The sequence below is a fragment of the Neohortaea acidophila genome (assembly GCF_010093505.1).
Source record: "Neohortaea acidophila strain CBS 113389 unplaced genomic scaffold BDY17scaffold_8, whole genome shotgun sequence".
Lineage (NCBI taxonomy): Eukaryota > Fungi > Ascomycota > Dothideomycetes > Mycosphaerellales > Teratosphaeriaceae > Neohortaea > Neohortaea acidophila.
The window spans coordinates 523,526-539,312 of NW_022985517.1; the positions used below are offsets into that span (position 1 = coordinate 523,526).

Genomic DNA, 15,787 nt, shown 5'->3' on the forward strand with positions numbered 1-15,787 from the left:
GAATCAAAGTCATCGCAGATCTCCCGCTCCTGCTTTCCTATGAGGACTTCACCAAACCAGCGCCGGGCATCTCCGCTCCGACTTCGACTTTTCCAGCTGCGCCAACTGCGTCACATAATGTGCTGCGAGTCCAGATTGTTCCGAGTGCTGGCATAGCGGAGGAGGCGTTACTGTGAGAGGATGTGATGGCTGCGGCTGGTATGGTGCTTGGCATGGAGAGCGATCGGAGGAGCTTGAAGGACTGACGGTGGCGATCCAGATTTCTCACAAAGCCATTGTCCGTCGGCAGAGAGTTCGATCAGCCGGTATTGGATCAACTCCAACTATCCTACGTCAACATCATCAGCCTGAGCAATTGGACGTAGACCTGATATAAAGCTGATTACAACGACATATGTTCTACGGTGAAGTGATATACAGTCCATCATGGTCCCGTGTGGAACGCCGGGAATGCTGCAAGCCCGCTAAATTCACACCAGCATCCGAGCTTTCCCGTATATAGATACACAAGAGCGAAGAGTGAAGAGCAAAGTCAACTCAGCAAGGGAGTCAATCCACGTATGACCCTCCTACTCCTTCTTCGCCTCGCCGCCACCACCGCTGCCGCCCATGAAGCCAAACCATGACTTCTTCATGTTCTTCATCTCGGCTCTGTGCAATAATGTTAGCATTCCAATCAAGCCTCGCGAAGGGCAAGGAAGGCAAACTCACTGCATCATCTTGTCCGTCTCCTCCTTCTCATCCTTCAACCACTGCTCTCCATGCTCGCGAATCTGCTTCTCAATATACTCGTACTGCCGCTGCCCCTGCTCGCGAATCTGATCGCTCAGCATCTTGCCCTGCGCAAAGCCTTCCGCCACGCTCTGGCCATCCGCGAGAACCATACCGCCGCCCATCTGCGGACTCGATTTGATTCCCAACGCCGAGCCCAGCGATCCGAGCGAGCGCTTAGGCCGCTTCTTGCGCTCCTCTTCTAATTGGGCGTGGAACTTCTTGCGCGCTTCGGCTTCCCGACGAGCAAACTCTTCCGGTACAGCGGTGCCTTCGAAGGACTTGAGGACCGTGCGCACGTCGTCGATGCCCATCGTCGCTACGTACTCCAAGAAAGGAATGAGGGCGACGAGGTCCTTGGTGTGCGGGTCTTTGGGATCGCCGGACCATTTGGGAATGACGATGGCGTTTTCGGGCTGGTTTTTGACGTGGCGCTTCTCGGTGTCGACGATCAGGACTTTCTTGAGGTCGCGGTTGAGGTACGCGAGGTCTTTCACGTACTCGCCTCCTTCGTACTTGGTTGCTTCGCGGCCCAGCGACCACATGATCAAGTGGTAGGGGTCGAGCTTGCGGATGACTGGGTCGGCCATTGCGAGCGGAACGTTCGTGAAGAGGACTAGCTCGTAGTATTGTTGCAGGTAGCGGATGAAGTAGTCGAGGCCTGGGCGTTTGGCCGTACGGTAGCCGTGCTCCCGGTCCCAGGTGGTGTGAATCATGAGGTCTTCAAGAGCGATGACGAGAGTGAACGGCGGTCGCTGGTTCTCCGGCATTTCGGGGAGGAGCTTGGGGAAGGCCGGCTCCGTGTAATACCCTAATTGATCTCCCCAGCGCGCACGAACACGAGCGTACATTTTGCCCGGAGACCACCCGGATGCTTCTTCGGGCGAGAGAGACGCGGGATGTCCTTCCTCGGCACCAAAGGGCCGGGAAAACCAGAAAGCGCCTCCCACGGCCGCTGCAAGGATGGTGGCGTACATGTAGTTTGCAAGTCGCGCCCGTCGACGGTCCAGAGACGTTTCATAGGCAGAGTTGTCGTAGTCTCTCTCTCCGCGATCGCGCTGTTGCTGTCCCTCCGATGCTTCATAGGTCAAATCGAGCTCCGGATTCTGACCACTCTCGGCTTCCGCACGCTGTGAGGCTTGCTTGCCCTGTCCGAACTCGAGATTGAAGGTGCTTGGGATGCCCTGCCGCAGGTCAGGCAAAGGCTGCTGTGGCCGGCTCTGCGCCTCCGTCGGCTCAGACGGATGCTGAGGGATATTCTCGGCTTGCGCCTGCGCTTCGTGAGTCTGATGTCGAATGTCTCCAGGCTCCGGGCCATCCGCGTTGATTTCCTGCGCCAACGGCTTCTCTCCCTTCACATCTTGTTTCAAACCGCTGTCGACCACCCTGTCCGATGTGACTTCATCGGGCTCCAGGCTTGCGGCTTCGTCTTTACCCACAGCCTGACCCACCGGTTGTCCCGCGCCGGAAACGGTGGCAGCGGCCGGACCGCCCAGCTTGATCCCATCTTGAGGCTTCCATGTCTGGTCTTTGGGGAATGAGGTACCTGGGGATGTCTGTCTCGCACCTTTTGACGGCTGTTGCGCGGGCTTTGGAGGAGGGGGCGCGGGTCTGCGGGCGGGTTTTGAGGCGGCGAGAGGAGGTGGTGGGGGAGCACGAGGTGGTTTGGAGCCAGAGGCGTACGTCCGTAATCGAGAAGATGTAGCCGGTATTAACGGAGATGCATGGCGAAGATGTGTAGAGGATTGAACGGCTCGGAGAGCTGCTCGCGAAAGCATGGCGCTGCTCTGGATGTGGGCGGTGGTGTAGACGGAGAGATGATGCGCGCTATCCCCGCATCATCAATCGTACAACACCGTACTGGGTATCCGCTCTGGAAGGACGAATCGGTGTCGTTCTAATGTGTCGGACACTGGATATAGAATGGGGAGCTCTTCATTGCGGCGACATGAAGCTTTTCTTCGGCGATGCCAAGAAATCCATTCATTCGCCGCGGGAGTGTCGATCGTCCATCGCCCGGGGGGAAGCGGCCAGGTTTCCTTGACCCATCACTACCACACCCTCAATCCACACACGCGACCACATTATCAGTGTGCATCCTTTGCGAAAACCGCGCATGATTCAAGGCTATCGCATTCCCCAATGCGCCACCTCAATGAAAGCAGATGATCCCCTACCCGCGGTGCCGTTCCCTGGCCACCAGTCCTTCGATATGGCCAGCACTCACGCTTCTCCTCTTCCTGACCGGCTGGGCGACACGCGCACATGGCATGACAGATGACCTGATAGCCACTCTTCGTCAAGACACGCGAGATTTGTTCTATCACGGGTGGTCCAACTACCTCCACTACGCCTTTCCGGAAGACGAATTAAAGCCCATCTCCTGCCAACCGCAAGTGCGGAATCGAGCGAATCCGGCAGACATCGGTCTGAACGATGTGCTCGGCAACTATAGTCTCACCCTCATCGACTCCCTGACCACCCTGTGCATCTTGGCTTCGGGAGAGGAGGATGGAAGAGACGGCCATCATGCGCTTCAGGACTTCCAATGGGGTGTAAAAGCCTTGGTGGACCTATATGGAGATGGGAGCCACACGGGAGAGCGAAGTTGTGGCAGCAGAGCATGTGGCTTCGACCTCGACAGTAAGGTCCAGGTTTTCGAGACGAACATTCGCGGAGTGGGAGGCCTACTTTCCGCGCATTTGTTCGCTACCGGCGAGCTGCCAATCCGAGGATATGAACCGCAATGGGTGGATACTGGAAACGGTGTCTCCGGAATCAAATGGTCCAATGGGTTCATTTACACGTCGCAACTCCTCGACTTGGCTCACGATCTGGCCACGCGGCTGCTTCCCGCGTTCGATACTCCAACTGGTCTACCGTATCCTCGCGTGAATCTCCGCCATGGTATTCCATTCTACCGAAATGCCGAGGAAGGGTACTGTCGTCTTGACGGCACGTCATCCGATCCTCGCGAAATCACCGAAACTTGTGCCGCCGGTGCGGGAAGCCTGGTTCTTGAATTTACGGTGCTGAGCCGGCTGACTGGTGACGAAAGATTCGAAACGCTTGCCAAGAACGCATTCTGGGCCGTGTGGGAGCGCAGGAGCTCGATAGGTCTTGTGGGAGGCGGCCTCGATGCTGAAAATGGCCAATGGACCGCACCTCCGCTTGCTGGCATTGGTGCGGGAATCGACAGCTTTTACGAATACGCTTTCAAATCGCACATTCTCCTCTCCCTGGACGACGATAGGGAAGCAGACGAGTTTCTGAGTGTATGGCAAAATGCTCACGAGAGCATTAGACGCCATGTTCTCCGTTCGGGCCTGGCCGAGAAACATCCTTACTACAGCCAGGTCGATCTTCTCTCCGGTGCGGTTCGATACACTTGGATTGATAACCTGTCCGCATACTATCCTGGCCTTCTCACCTTGGCAGGTGAGCTGGACGAAGCGATTGAAGCCCACCTTGTCTTTGCTGCACTGTGGACGCGCTACTCCGCCCTTCCTGAGCGATGGCATGCTCCTGCAGCTTTTGGGTTACCTGCCAATGGCTTCATCGACCCGAATTTCAAGCATTGGGCTGGCCGCCCAGAGTTTGCCGAGTCCACGTATTATTTGTATCAAGCGACGCGAGATCCATGGTACCTGCACGTTGGTGAGATGATACTGAGGGATATTCGAAGGCGATGTTGGGCGAGATGTGGTTGGGCCGACTTGAGTGACGTGGTGAATGGCGAGCAGAGAGATCGCATGGAAAGCTTCTTCCTGGGAGAGACGGCGAAGTATTTGTTCCTCTTGTTTGAGGGTGCACGCCCTGGCCAAAGAGCTCTTCTGGAAGGGCGTGGTGGGGAATCGGTAGTGTTCACTACCGAGGGCCATCCGCTCCTCATTCCCAGCAACTTCAAACGGAAGACTGAGCCACGAAAGGCGGGCGCGCCAGAGCAGGATGTGGAACTGCTCGATCCGGCACCGACGTGCCCGGTCCCTCTACCTCCTCTACCACTGACGGTCAGCCATGTGGCAAATCGGCATAACCTCTTCCACGCTGCCGCACTGGCACAGCTGCATCTGGTACCAATCAACCCTGCGAGGGCTTCGGCACTGCTTGACAATTCCCCCAAGAGCCCTGCCATCTCATATGCCGATGTGCGAAGCCCATCAAACTATACGTTTTACCCCTGGACTCTGCCGAAAGACTTGATTCCAGCGAAAGGGCTCAGCTCTCCCATCTCGACGCCGATCATCAGCACGCTCACCTTTCCGAACCTGTCACCTCTGGCCGACGGCACAGACGGTGCATCACACCCCAAAACGGCGGATCAAGGCCAACCACAGATTCTCGCGGGCGCGCTGCAGAAAGTGCTCAATGGTGTCATCGTCACCAGCCTCTCCAACCTGCGCCTGAACATGATCCAGATTCCTCGTGCACCCATGGCTTTGGCCAACCGCGACAGTCTAGCAATGAACGAAGGCCCGAAAGGCCCGGTGCAGGAGTATAGGATTCAGAGCATTGCGAATTTCGCCTTGGGGCAAGACGAGCACGTTCTCTTGACCGGCGATGCGGTGAAAGGCGTGAGCCCTAGTGATCCGCATTTCACCCGCGTGAAAGACTTGGAGAAGGTGGATCTGGTCTTGGACGTCCCGACGTCTCTTGATTCTCTTCACGCAGCCGTAGAGGAGGGCCATGTCGACATTGACGAAGCTTTGGAGCTGCTGTTCGAGGATATGGAAGCCATGGTGCAAGACATGCTTCCTGGGGCGGGCATCGACATGGTCTCCGGCAATGCGACAATGCCTCCTCAGCCACGGAAGAAGTCTGCTCAGCCAGTGCTTACCAGGCAGCTTCTGGCCGCCATCCTCCCTACGGGCATCGGCGCTGCACCTCTGCCCACCGCCATGGACAACAACGATCCTCTGCCATTGGGGCTTGGCAACCTCCCGTTCCAAAGCGTGTTCTTCTTGGACGACACCCTCTGCGAGCGCACCCTTCCCGCCTCCATCGCCAAAAGCCACACGGTTCTGGTGATCAAACGAGGCGGATGCAGCTTCAGCGACAAGCTGGCCAATATCCCCTCCTTCACCCCTGAAGCGGGCAGTCTGCAACTCGTCATCGTCGTCTCTTACTCCACAGACACCATACCAGAGAATCTCATTCGGCCGCTGCTCGACGTCGTGCAGCGGACGCCGAGCAGCCTCGAGCGCAGACATCTGCTCGCCATGTGCATGGTCGATGGCAGTGACGAGACCGTGCAGGCGCTGAGGAGGCTTGCGACTGGAGTGGGGAGCTTTGACGCGAGCGGGAGATTCATGCAAAAGGCAGGCCCTGGGAAGTTGCAGCGCGCGGGACTGGCTGTGCGGAGGCGGTACTGGTTTGAGAGCATGGGCGTGCCCATTGCCAATCTATATTTGGTCTAACGTGCGCGGGGCAGTTGATCCATGCATTTGCATTCTCATGCGTTCACATGGGAAGGAAGGATTCGAAGCTCTTCTACAGTATGTTTTCATGGGTGCTAGTTTGAGACGCTTCATGCTTGATCTACCGTATCGTCCGCGCGCTGCTGCTTGATTGGTCCCCATTACCGGCGCCCGGTACATTCGCTCTCCATCGATACGCTTGCCTACTCCGCCCTCGCAGATCGGCAATCGAACCCAGCTTATCACGCTGGGCGCCCGACAATCTGGTCTTGGGGCCAAGAGTGGCGTCGTTTCCGCGGCAAGGTATTAGTACAATCACGCTCTTTGCGCTAAAATACAGTGCAAGTATACCCTCGGAGGCACGCCTGAAGTCCTCCGAATCTTATGCAGGTACACGCTGGAGTAAGGCAACCAACCACGACGAGTGGCGCTGAAACTAGCAGTGCGCCACAAATCACAAAATCCCCCGGGTCTCTCTGCAATCATGCTATAGTACTCCCGGGCGGAAATGCTGCGTGCTCTTCGCGAAGCAAGAGCTCATTCCATGCTACGGAATGCACACGATGGCACTTCGCGGGTGCGTGGCCGTGAAGATTCTCTCCACCTACGTGAAGATCACCCGCAAGCTGAAAGATCGTCGTGGCTGGATTTGGGAGGGCTTTCCTTTTTTGGCAACACCTACCAAATGCGGTACACGGCTACAGCCCTGAGACAGTGGCCGCCAAAAGCCGACGGCCGCTGTCAACGGTGGTGATTCGATGCCACTGACGGTTTCAACATCGTGATGTTACAGGGTTTTACGCACAGGCCACACGTGTAGTAGTTGGTGACGATCATACACGGGGTGCCTGATTTCTTGCGCGTCGATCAATGGTATAAAGTCGGCGGGAGACCCCAGGCTGGAAAACGGATCGAACCAATCTCATAAATTCTTCGTGCATTGCACTCGCATACACGACCGTGGTGTGCGTCGATTCTTCTTTTCACCATTCATCATGCGTCTTTCAATCGCTCATGCGACGCTGCTCGGGGTCGCCGCCGCCCAGGAGCCCTGCGCGCAAGCCGCCAGCGCCGTCCAGAAGAGCGGTGGCTACCTCGACGCGGACGTTGCGTTGCAATGCCTGCAATCCGTGCCCGTTGATGTGAAGGGCGACGCGTTGCAGTTGGACGGCATCTTGGCCTTCGCCAACTTCCAATCGACGTTGGCATATCTCAAGAACCCTCCACCGGGTTACATGTATCCCGCCGTTGATATCCTCGCCGAGCTACAGAACCTGAAATCCAAGCTGATCAGCAATGGGTATACGAATGAGTTCGACGTTCAGCGCGACATCTACAACCTCTTCAACAGCGCTCACGACGAACACTTCATCTTCTACCCCGATATCGTCTCGATCTTTGAGTGGGTTCGCGATATGCCAATCTACTCCGTCTCCACCGACGGCGTGTCTGTACCTAAGATCTACGCCTCGCCAGATATGGAGGTGCTGGCTGGACTCACCCAAGCAGACTATACCCCTTCCGCCATCACTCAAATTAATGGGCAGGACGTGGAAGTGTTCCTCAACACCCTGGCCAACGAGACCACTCAAAACGAGGATCCGGATGCTGCGTACAACAACATGTTCCCCAACATTCCGACTCTGTCGACTGGAGCGGGCGCGCCATCGGTCTTTACGAACACATATGTCCCCTACTTTGGCACGAACACCACTTTGACCTTCGCGAACGGTGCGTTTCTTGACCCATCCTTACCAGCTGTTCGTTCATGCAGCACATGCGCTGACTCTGTTCTCGCTCTAGGCTCGACCAGACCCGTGATCACCTACGCTGACACTGGCTCAATTGATTTCTCTGGTGTCAAGGACGGTGCGAGTTTCTTTGAGAAGTTCTGTACTGGAAACCTCCCTCTGCTCGGTCAATCGTCGTCCTCATCCACCGCTGCATCGTCGACAGCATCACCATCCTCCACATCGACTGCCAGAAATCGCAGACGCGCTGTGGCAACACCTTGGGGAACACCCTCTTCGGGGTCGCAATCTACGGGAACACCCTCTTCAGGATCGCAATCTTCCGGATCACCCTCTTCAAGGACGCTATCTTCGGGATCACCTTCTTCAGGGTCGCCTTCTTTGGGACGACCTACCGCCTCGTCTTTTGCCACAGAGCCAGGATCGCCCTTGATTCCACTCCAGTCTACTCAGGTTCCTTATGCCCCTGTCCCGAGCCAGACCACGTTTTCCGGCCTTCCAAGATATCCCCAACCATGGGTAGTTGCCGAGGACCTGAGCATTCAATGCTACTTCCCTGAAGATCAATCGGATCTCGCCGTCCTTGCCGTCCCCAACTTTGGCCCGAAGAACGACGCGGACTTCTCCGATGTCATTCGCGAATGTCTCGCAACCTCGAACAAATTGGGCAAGACGAAGCTGGCCATTGACCTTCGTGGCAACGGAGGCGGTGACGTGCTCTGCGCTTATGACTTCTTCAAGCAGCTATTTCCTTCGTGAGTCATGCCATGCGAAGCATATACTGACCGCCATTGACCGCCTCGTAGTATCACCCCTTGGGGCACTTCAAACTTCCGAGCCTGGACGCTATTCCAGCAAGTCGGGAAAACGATGACCAGCGCATTCGCCAACACTACTCCCGCGAATGCCGGCAAGGCAGGCTATGACGATGGCTTTGCGTCGCCCTTCAACGCCAGGACCGAAGACAACCCGGCGTTGCAGCAATACAACAGCTGGGGCGAGTTCTACGGCCCGGTCAGCGCTCACGACGACACTTTTACGAACCTCGTGCGCTACAATCTCAGCGATCCCTATACCACCCCGCAGGGCGTCGCCGGCTACGGCGCCCTGGCCGGCATCGTGCCCAGACAGACCTTCGCCTCGGACAACATCGTCATCATCCAAGACGGCCTGTGCGCCTCGACCTGCGCCATCTTCACGGAGTTCATGAAAGAGCAAGGCAACGTGGGCCAAGTGGTGTTCGGCGGGCGTGCACAAACGGGCCCCATGCAGGGCGTGGGCGGCACAAAGGGGGCAAACGAATACGGCTTCGACCTCCTGCTGCAAGACTTCCAACTCGCGTACAACCTCTCGTCCGCCAGCCAGCAGGTGGCATGGGACCAGCAATGGGGCCAAGCGATCGCAGGCATCGTGCAAGCCGTGACGCGCGCGACGCAGAGCTCCGAAGGCGCGAACGCGCACGTCAACTTCCGCAACAATATCCGCAAGGGCGACGAGACGCTGACGCCGCTGCAATTCGTCTACGAAGCGGCCAACTGCCGCCTCTTCTACACCGCCGCGCAGATTGAGAACCAGGCGCTCGTGTGGAAGGCGGCGTACAATTCGTACTGGAATGGCGCGCCGTGCGTCAGTGGCTCCACGGGCCAGCTGTCTTCCAAGCCTGGCGTCGGGTATATTCTTGCTTCTCCCGGGGCGAAGTCGGCGCCGAGCACGCCAACGAGTGCGATTGTGGCTGCGACGGGGACGTCGACGACTTCTAGCCATGGTGGCGCTGCTGCGTTGCCCACGGCGGCTTTCGCTGCTGTTATGCCTGTGCTTGCGGCGGGTGCGCTGCTGTTGTAGAGGTAGAGAGAGGAGCGTTGGACGTGGTTTTGGTCCAGCTTGGCCTGGCCAGCCGTTGTATATACTACAGTGTAGTCAATCGTCCGTCTACTTCCCCGCCCCAGGAGTGTCGGCGATCTTGAAGATGTACTTGACAGCGCTCGCCTTACCCTCCTTCAACCCTTCCAGAGCCTTCTGCACCCCTTCCAGTCCACCCGGTACAACCTCCTGCGGCTGCGCCTTGAACCACCCCTCCTCCAAGCCCTTGCTGAAATACCTGAAATACACACTCGAGAAATCCTTCAAGTCGTCCGGCGTGCCATGCGCGTCGCCCACCCGCGTAATCGTCTTGTCAATCGTATCCGGGATCTCCTTGTACTCGCCGCCCGGAAGGACAAACGTGATATGGCCGGAATGGTGGTCGAGCACTTCGCCGATGTTCTGGTACGAGTTCTTCTCCGACACCGCGTCGTACGCGTACTCCAATTTCTGGCCTTTAAGTGCGTCTCGTAGTCCCTTGACGACGGCTTCGTTCCCGTTGCGGTAGTCGACGATGGTGTCGCCTTTGGATCTGTCGATTAGGGATTCCACGTGGGATTGGGCGCGGCCGGCGACGCAGATGAGTGGGTGGATGTTGGCTTTCAGAGCGAGTTGCAGCGCGTAGTAGCCTACGGCGGAACTGGCGCCATAGATGACTAGCGGAATGGGGCGAGTAGCAGGCAGCCAGGGTTCCGGGAGGCGGAGTTTGGCGAAGAGGCCCTGGGCTGCTGTCATTGCTGCGAGGGGGAGTGCGGCGCCCTCTGTGGAGGAGTCAGTGATATACAATCGTATGCGGAGGTACCTTGGCCCTCTATACCTTCGAAAGAAACCTTCGGTGGCAGGCGAAAGGTGGTGTGAGCCCAGCTGAGAGCATACTCGGCCCAACTACCATGCGGTGTGCGCATTTCGTGGAATGCGGCCACTCTGTCCCCGGGTTTGAACTCACTCACACCTTCGCCGACTTCGTGAACGATGCCTGAAATATCATCGCCTTGGTTGATAGGTTCGCCCCCGACCCATTCTAGAGGGATACCTAGTCAGCAAAACAACAAGGCAGTTAGGGGTGTTAGAGGATATCGCACCTGGGACCTTCCAGTCTTTGGGGTTACTCCCGCTAAAGATGACTTTGATGACAACTTGACCCCGGCCAGGCTTGGGGGTGGGCGAGTCGATGATGTGGACCTTGGGGCCCGCTTCTACGATGGCTTCTTTCATTGTGATAGAGATGCAGCAACGAAATCAAGGAACAAGTACTGGTGAAGTTTGGAACAGTGCTTCTGACAGCCTTAGAAATATATTTGATGGTTGCAATACGCCTTCGAATTGCGCCTTCGAAGTGCAGGGTTATGTAATTGTTCATGGAGAAGGATATAGAAGGAGTCTACGTCATATCTCCATCGAGCGGTCCACCGTGTATTCAACGCGGCAAGATGAGCGACGGGCTCTGGAAATATCGGAAAACAAACCGACTCACGTCCCCGATCTAGTTATAGAGCCATTGGCATCGACCGCAGAGTATGAGCACTTGGGAGTCGTATGGTTGCGGTAGGCAGCGTATAAGAGGTGCAGTCCAAATGTGTGCTGGGTGGAAATAGAGTTTGGCGAAGGGCTCGCGTTGCCATGCGCGACCGGGCCGGCACGCGTGTTAGGCTTGGCGCGTCCACATGCCAATGACAGCACCTCCAAGCCGTGCTGGTCTAACGAAGGTTAATGTGACAGGCCTCCATTCGACAGACCGGACATTCCACACGCTCACAGCAGTGCACATCGCTAGAGGATAACTCACAAACACCTCCCGGGGCCGGTTGCAGCCCTTCCACCCCCTCTCCACGACCACGCATGAAGGGCTGAAGCGGCTCAGTCACCATCATGGCCATCGCTAGCTTGGACGGCGCTTCCAGCATCAATGTCACCGTTCGAGTGCGCCCTTTCACCATTCAAGAAGCTGCGCAGATTACCAAACCAGAAGATGGCCCTCTCTTCCTCGGCGATGGCTCGTTGGCAGCCGTGCCGTCTGCGCCGAAGTTTGGGAAGAAGGGCTTGAGAAGCGTGATCAAGGTGGTGGATGAGAAATGCCTGTGAGTGCTGCACAAGTATACAATACGGTGGAAAGTCTCTGACTAGAAGGATACAGAGTGTTTGACCCCCCCGAAGACACACCCGTGCAGCGCTTCAGTCGCGCGGTCATGCCGCAAGGGAAGCGCACCAAGGACCAAACATTCGCCTTCGATCGGGTCTTCGATGACAACACCACTCAGCAAGACGTATACGAAGCCACGACGAAAAATCTCCTCGACTCAGTTCTCGACGGCTACAATGCCACGGTGTTCGCCTACGGTGCCACGGGCTGCGGGAAAACACACACCATCAGTGGCACGGTGCAGCAACCTGGGATCATCTTCATGACCATGCAAGAGCTGTTTGAAAAGGTGGAAGATTTGAAGTCGGAGAAGGAGAGCGAAATCACACTCTCATACCTGGAGATTTACAACGAAATGATCCGCGACCTGCTGGGTCCTTCTGCTGGCGGAAAGCAGGGACTGATGCTTCGAGAAGATGCGCAACACGTCGTGTCGGTCGCCGGGTTGTCATCACACAAGCCGCAGACAGTCCAAGAGGTCATGGAGTTGGTTGTTCGGGGGAATGCGGCGCGCACACAGTCTCCCACGGAAGCGAATGCGACTTCCTCGCGCTCTCACGCCGTGCTGCAAATCAATGTCAGCCTCAAAGATCGCGACACCTCCACCACCGAGCCCGTGACCATGGCCACACTTTCAATTATCGACCTGGCTGGATCGGAGCGCGCTTCTGCTACCAAAAACCGCGGTGAGCGCTTGCTGGAAGGAGCCAACATCAACAAATCCCTCCTCGCGCTCGGCTCCTGCATCAATGCACTCTGCGACCCCCGTAAGAAGAACCACGTCCCATACCGCAACTCCAAACTCACCCGACTGCTAAAATTCAGCTTGGGAGGAAACTGCCGCACCGTCATGATCGTCTGCGTCTCCCCCAGCAGCGCGCACTTTGACGAAACGCAAAACACGCTGCGCTACGCAAATCGAGCGAAGAACATCCAGACAAAGAGCGTGCGCAACGTGTACAACGTGGACCGCCACGTCAAAGACTACCTCAAGAAGATCGACGAGCAGATGAACCGCATCAACGAATTGACGGCCCAACAAAAGCAGTATGAAGAAATGGCCTTCGCCAAGTTCCGCAAGTGCGAGGCCAAGCGAGCAGAAGTGACGCGCGAAGGAATCCAGCGAGTGCGCGCGGCGTACGAACATTCGTCGAATGAGCGCAAGGATCGCGTGAACCACATGAAGAAGCTGCGGCAGATTGAGAAGCGCATTGCTGCCATCAGCGGCTGGATCGGCGCTTTTGATCAGGTGTGTGAAGCGAGGGAAGAGGAAGAGCCGCCGACGTCTCTGGCCTCCATGCGCAAGACTGCTCAAGGTATCTTGGTGGAGTTGGAGGGGAGTCGGCAGCATTACCATCAGCGCCTTGCGAAGAGCAACTGGACACGCGCGATCGATACTGCGCTGCAGGATGGGCTACGACAGCTTCAGAATCTGGACGGTGCGGTGACCGACAGTGTGGACGAGACATCGCTGCGCAAAGAAGTGGAGCTCCTGAAGTCGCGCGCGGACATTGAAGTGCACACTTCCGTGCTCGAGCAAGAAAAGGGAGGCGAGGCGGCTTTGATGCAGGTCATGCTATCGGCACACTTCGAGACAATCGCCATCCTCAATCAAATCCTCCAAACGAGCGAGGAAGACGCGATGCACGCCGCGCGAGGCGTCCTGGGCAAGCTACTAACCAGCTGCACCGAAGCAGCCGGCCAAGTCATCAAGCCCGACGGCGGCCTGCAGATCATCGAAGCGGTGCCGCCCTCCAAGAGCGGCACGCCGAAGAAGCGCAAGCAGGTGCAGCTGCTGGGACCGAGCCCGCTGAAGCAGAAGCTGATGCCGGCTTTCAACGCGCCCATCTCCGCTGTGCCTCCGCATGTGGCCGCGGCCGTGCAGCACGCGAGTCCGAGTGGCTCTATGAGTCCGCAGAAGTCTTTGGGTTCACCGCAGCGCAGGATCAAGATTGGAGGGGCGCGGAGGGGAATCACTTTCTCGGGGACGCCGAAGAAGAAGTCGCCGAAGAAACGAGGGGTGAGGTGGAGAGATGATATTGATGATGGGACGCTGGTGGAATTCCAGCCTACGCCGAAGGCCTTTGACAGCACCCCGGAAGACCGCTCAGGAACTCCGGATCTGCCTGACGTGCCGGTGCTATCGAGCGGAGTAGAGCCTGACGAAGACTCTAGTCCGTTACCACTTGGGCCTGTCTCCAGCGAAATTCGCAAGGCCGCGGGCACTGGTCGCTTTGCTGCTGGATTCCTCGCCAAGAAGAACGACAGTGGCTCTCCATCTATGCCTCCGCCTCCCACCCTCACCCTCGGCGCCATGTCGAGCGATGAAGACGAGATCAGCCCGCTGAGAGAGATGGCCGCCAATAGCGCGCCTCGCCTACACTCACTACCCCCCACCGACACCTCCGCCGCCAACCCCGCCATAGCCTCCGACGTAGAGAACGACGCCGCATCCACCACCTCCAATTCCGACGTCGACAAACCCTTCCCCAGCTCGAAGGAAGACGCGCAGAAAATCCGCAACGCGATGAAACTCAAGCGCACCTCCTCCGTCGGCGGCGGAAGTCACACCGCCGCCCGCTCGCGCGAAAGCCTCGCGCATACCCGTCGCCGCTCCCCGACTGCCACTTCGTCTCCGCCCGAGAGCATCTTCTCCGCTTCGCATGCACGGCGCATGGTGAAGGGCGAGCGCGACGATGCGGCTGCGCGCGGGGTGCTGAGTCCGCGCTCGGCGCCGGTGATGAAGGGCAATGGGCCGGTGGCGGTAAGACGGTCGATGATTGAGGGCGGGGTGATGTCGTCTACGCCGAGTCAGGGTGGTGTTGGGATGAGAGGGCCTATGCGGCAGAGTACAATTGGGCCCGGGAGTGCTAACAGGGTCAGTGGGTCGAAGGCGGCTTGGAGATGAGAGGGTGTAACGTTGAGCTGGAGGCCTTTGAAAACTTCCGTTTTTGCATAGGTGGCGTGGGTGGGTTGGGTTGCATCATCCAGGGGCATTCTGCATAGCAAGCGTCTTTACCCGAGCATGGCGGTATCCAGTGCATCTCGTATTGAACATTGATCCGAAACATTCATTCTCATGAGCCTTTCAGTGCCATTGTGCCTAGAATAAAAGCCTCTGCTTCCTTGGAGGCTACATCGACACGGTAGATTTTGCGGATCCGCGCGGGGTCACGCATGGTTTGTAGAGTGGCATCTGTGAAGAGTACTGGGGTGCCCTGAACGTGCTGCATCAGGTGTGCTTCGATCTGCGAGGCATCGCCGCCTACTTTGATGGCGAGGATATTGGTGCTTTGGTCTGAGATTCCGAAGCGTCGGAACGAGTCGGCGATCTATTCAGAATTAGACGATATGTCTGATCGCTGAATGGCAAGGTAGCGTACATTATTATTGGGCGAAAGGGCAAACACGATTTCCGAATGGACATTGTGGCTCTTCAGGCGGGCATGGAGCACGTCGGTGATGGCGCGAAAGCACGCGGCCAAGACGTGGGTGCGCGACAGGAGCACGCTGGCGTCTAAGAAGGCATACTCGAAGTCATGATTGGCTTGGAGTAGTTGCTGGCGAAGGAAGGCGGCATTTTGCACGTTGCGGAAGAGACACACGCTCAAAGGGTGCTGCTCCAGATGGGGAAGGGTGATGACTTCCATTGGCGTTGATTTGGCCCGGTGTTTTGCGACTGGAGTCGGACCGGTGCTAGAGTGCAGAGCCTTGCATCGGCCTAATAAGATTGGAGTGAGGTGTGGACGTGCTGCAGTCTTTTGGTGTGGGCAGTGCAGGCAGTGGGTTGAGTGATTACTGAGCAAGAAAGCATGCCGCTAAGAAAAAGTCTCGGCAAGAGTCGGCGG

The 15,787-nt window shown here is 57.3% G+C and overlaps 6 protein-coding genes across 6 annotated transcripts; 3 read left to right on the forward strand and 3 right to left on the reverse strand.

Annotated features, from left to right (window-relative positions):
- Positions 1 to 569: 569 nt before the first annotated feature.
- On the reverse strand, positions 570 to 2,549 carry BDY17DRAFT_325923 (uncharacterized protein; the record flags this gene model as incomplete). Its single annotated transcript, XM_033737431.1, has 2 exons — positions 570 to 651; positions 712 to 2,549. The coding sequence occupies 2 exons, from the start codon at positions 2,547 to 2,549 to the stop codon at positions 570 to 572; spliced, it is 1,920 nt and encodes a 639-aa protein (XP_033587786.1).
- A 147-nt stretch (positions 2,550 to 2,696) lies between these two features.
- On the forward strand, positions 2,697 to 6,578 carry BDY17DRAFT_300899 (glycoside hydrolase). The gene has a single exon (XM_033734147.1). It carries the CDS (start codon positions 2,937 to 2,939, stop codon positions 6,186 to 6,188), a length of 3,252 nt encoding a protein of 1,083 aa, XP_033587787.1. The 5' UTR covers positions 2,697 to 2,936; the 3' UTR covers positions 6,189 to 6,578.
- Positions 6,579 to 7,237: 659 nt separating this feature from the next.
- BDY17DRAFT_229865 (uncharacterized protein) lies at positions 7,238 to 9,568 on the forward strand (the record flags this gene model as incomplete). The annotated part of the gene is made up of 4 exons (XM_033730201.1): positions 7,238 to 7,919; positions 7,992 to 8,136; positions 8,416 to 8,694; positions 8,746 to 9,568. Coding segments are annotated over 4 exons (1,929 nt in total), but the record flags the coding sequence as incomplete, so codon positions are not given.
- A 300-nt stretch (positions 9,569 to 9,868) lies between these two features.
- BDY17DRAFT_253597 (chaperonin 10-like protein) lies at positions 9,869 to 11,014 on the reverse strand (the record flags this gene model as incomplete). The annotated part of the gene is made up of 3 exons (XM_033731353.1): positions 9,869 to 10,560; positions 10,617 to 10,820; positions 10,882 to 11,014. 3 exons carry the CDS (start codon positions 11,012 to 11,014, stop codon positions 9,869 to 9,871), a joined length of 1,029 nt encoding a protein of 342 aa, XP_033587789.1.
- Positions 11,015 to 11,668: 654 nt separating this feature from the next.
- BDY17DRAFT_254157 (P-loop containing nucleoside triphosphate hydrolase protein) lies at positions 11,669 to 14,847 on the forward strand (the record flags this gene model as incomplete). Its single annotated transcript, XM_033731405.1, has 2 exons — positions 11,669 to 11,877; positions 11,934 to 14,847. 2 exons carry the CDS (start codon positions 11,669 to 11,671, stop codon positions 14,845 to 14,847), a joined length of 3,123 nt encoding a protein of 1,040 aa, XP_033587790.1.
- Positions 14,848 to 15,016: 169 nt separating this feature from the next.
- On the reverse strand, positions 15,017 to 15,589 carry BDY17DRAFT_317910 (kinase binding protein CGI-121-domain-containing protein; the record flags this gene model as incomplete). The annotated part of the gene is made up of 2 exons (XM_033736145.1): positions 15,017 to 15,271; positions 15,323 to 15,589. 2 exons carry the CDS (start codon positions 15,587 to 15,589, stop codon positions 15,017 to 15,019), a joined length of 522 nt encoding a protein of 173 aa, XP_033587791.1.
- Between the last annotated feature and the right edge of the window lie 198 nt (positions 15,590 to 15,787).

What these genes read in the sequence shown, in the direction of transcription:
- BDY17DRAFT_300899 (XM_033734147.1), top strand. Translation starts at nt 2,937, where the DNA reads ATGATCCCCTACCCGCGGTGCCGTTCCCTGGCCACCAGTCCTTCGATA.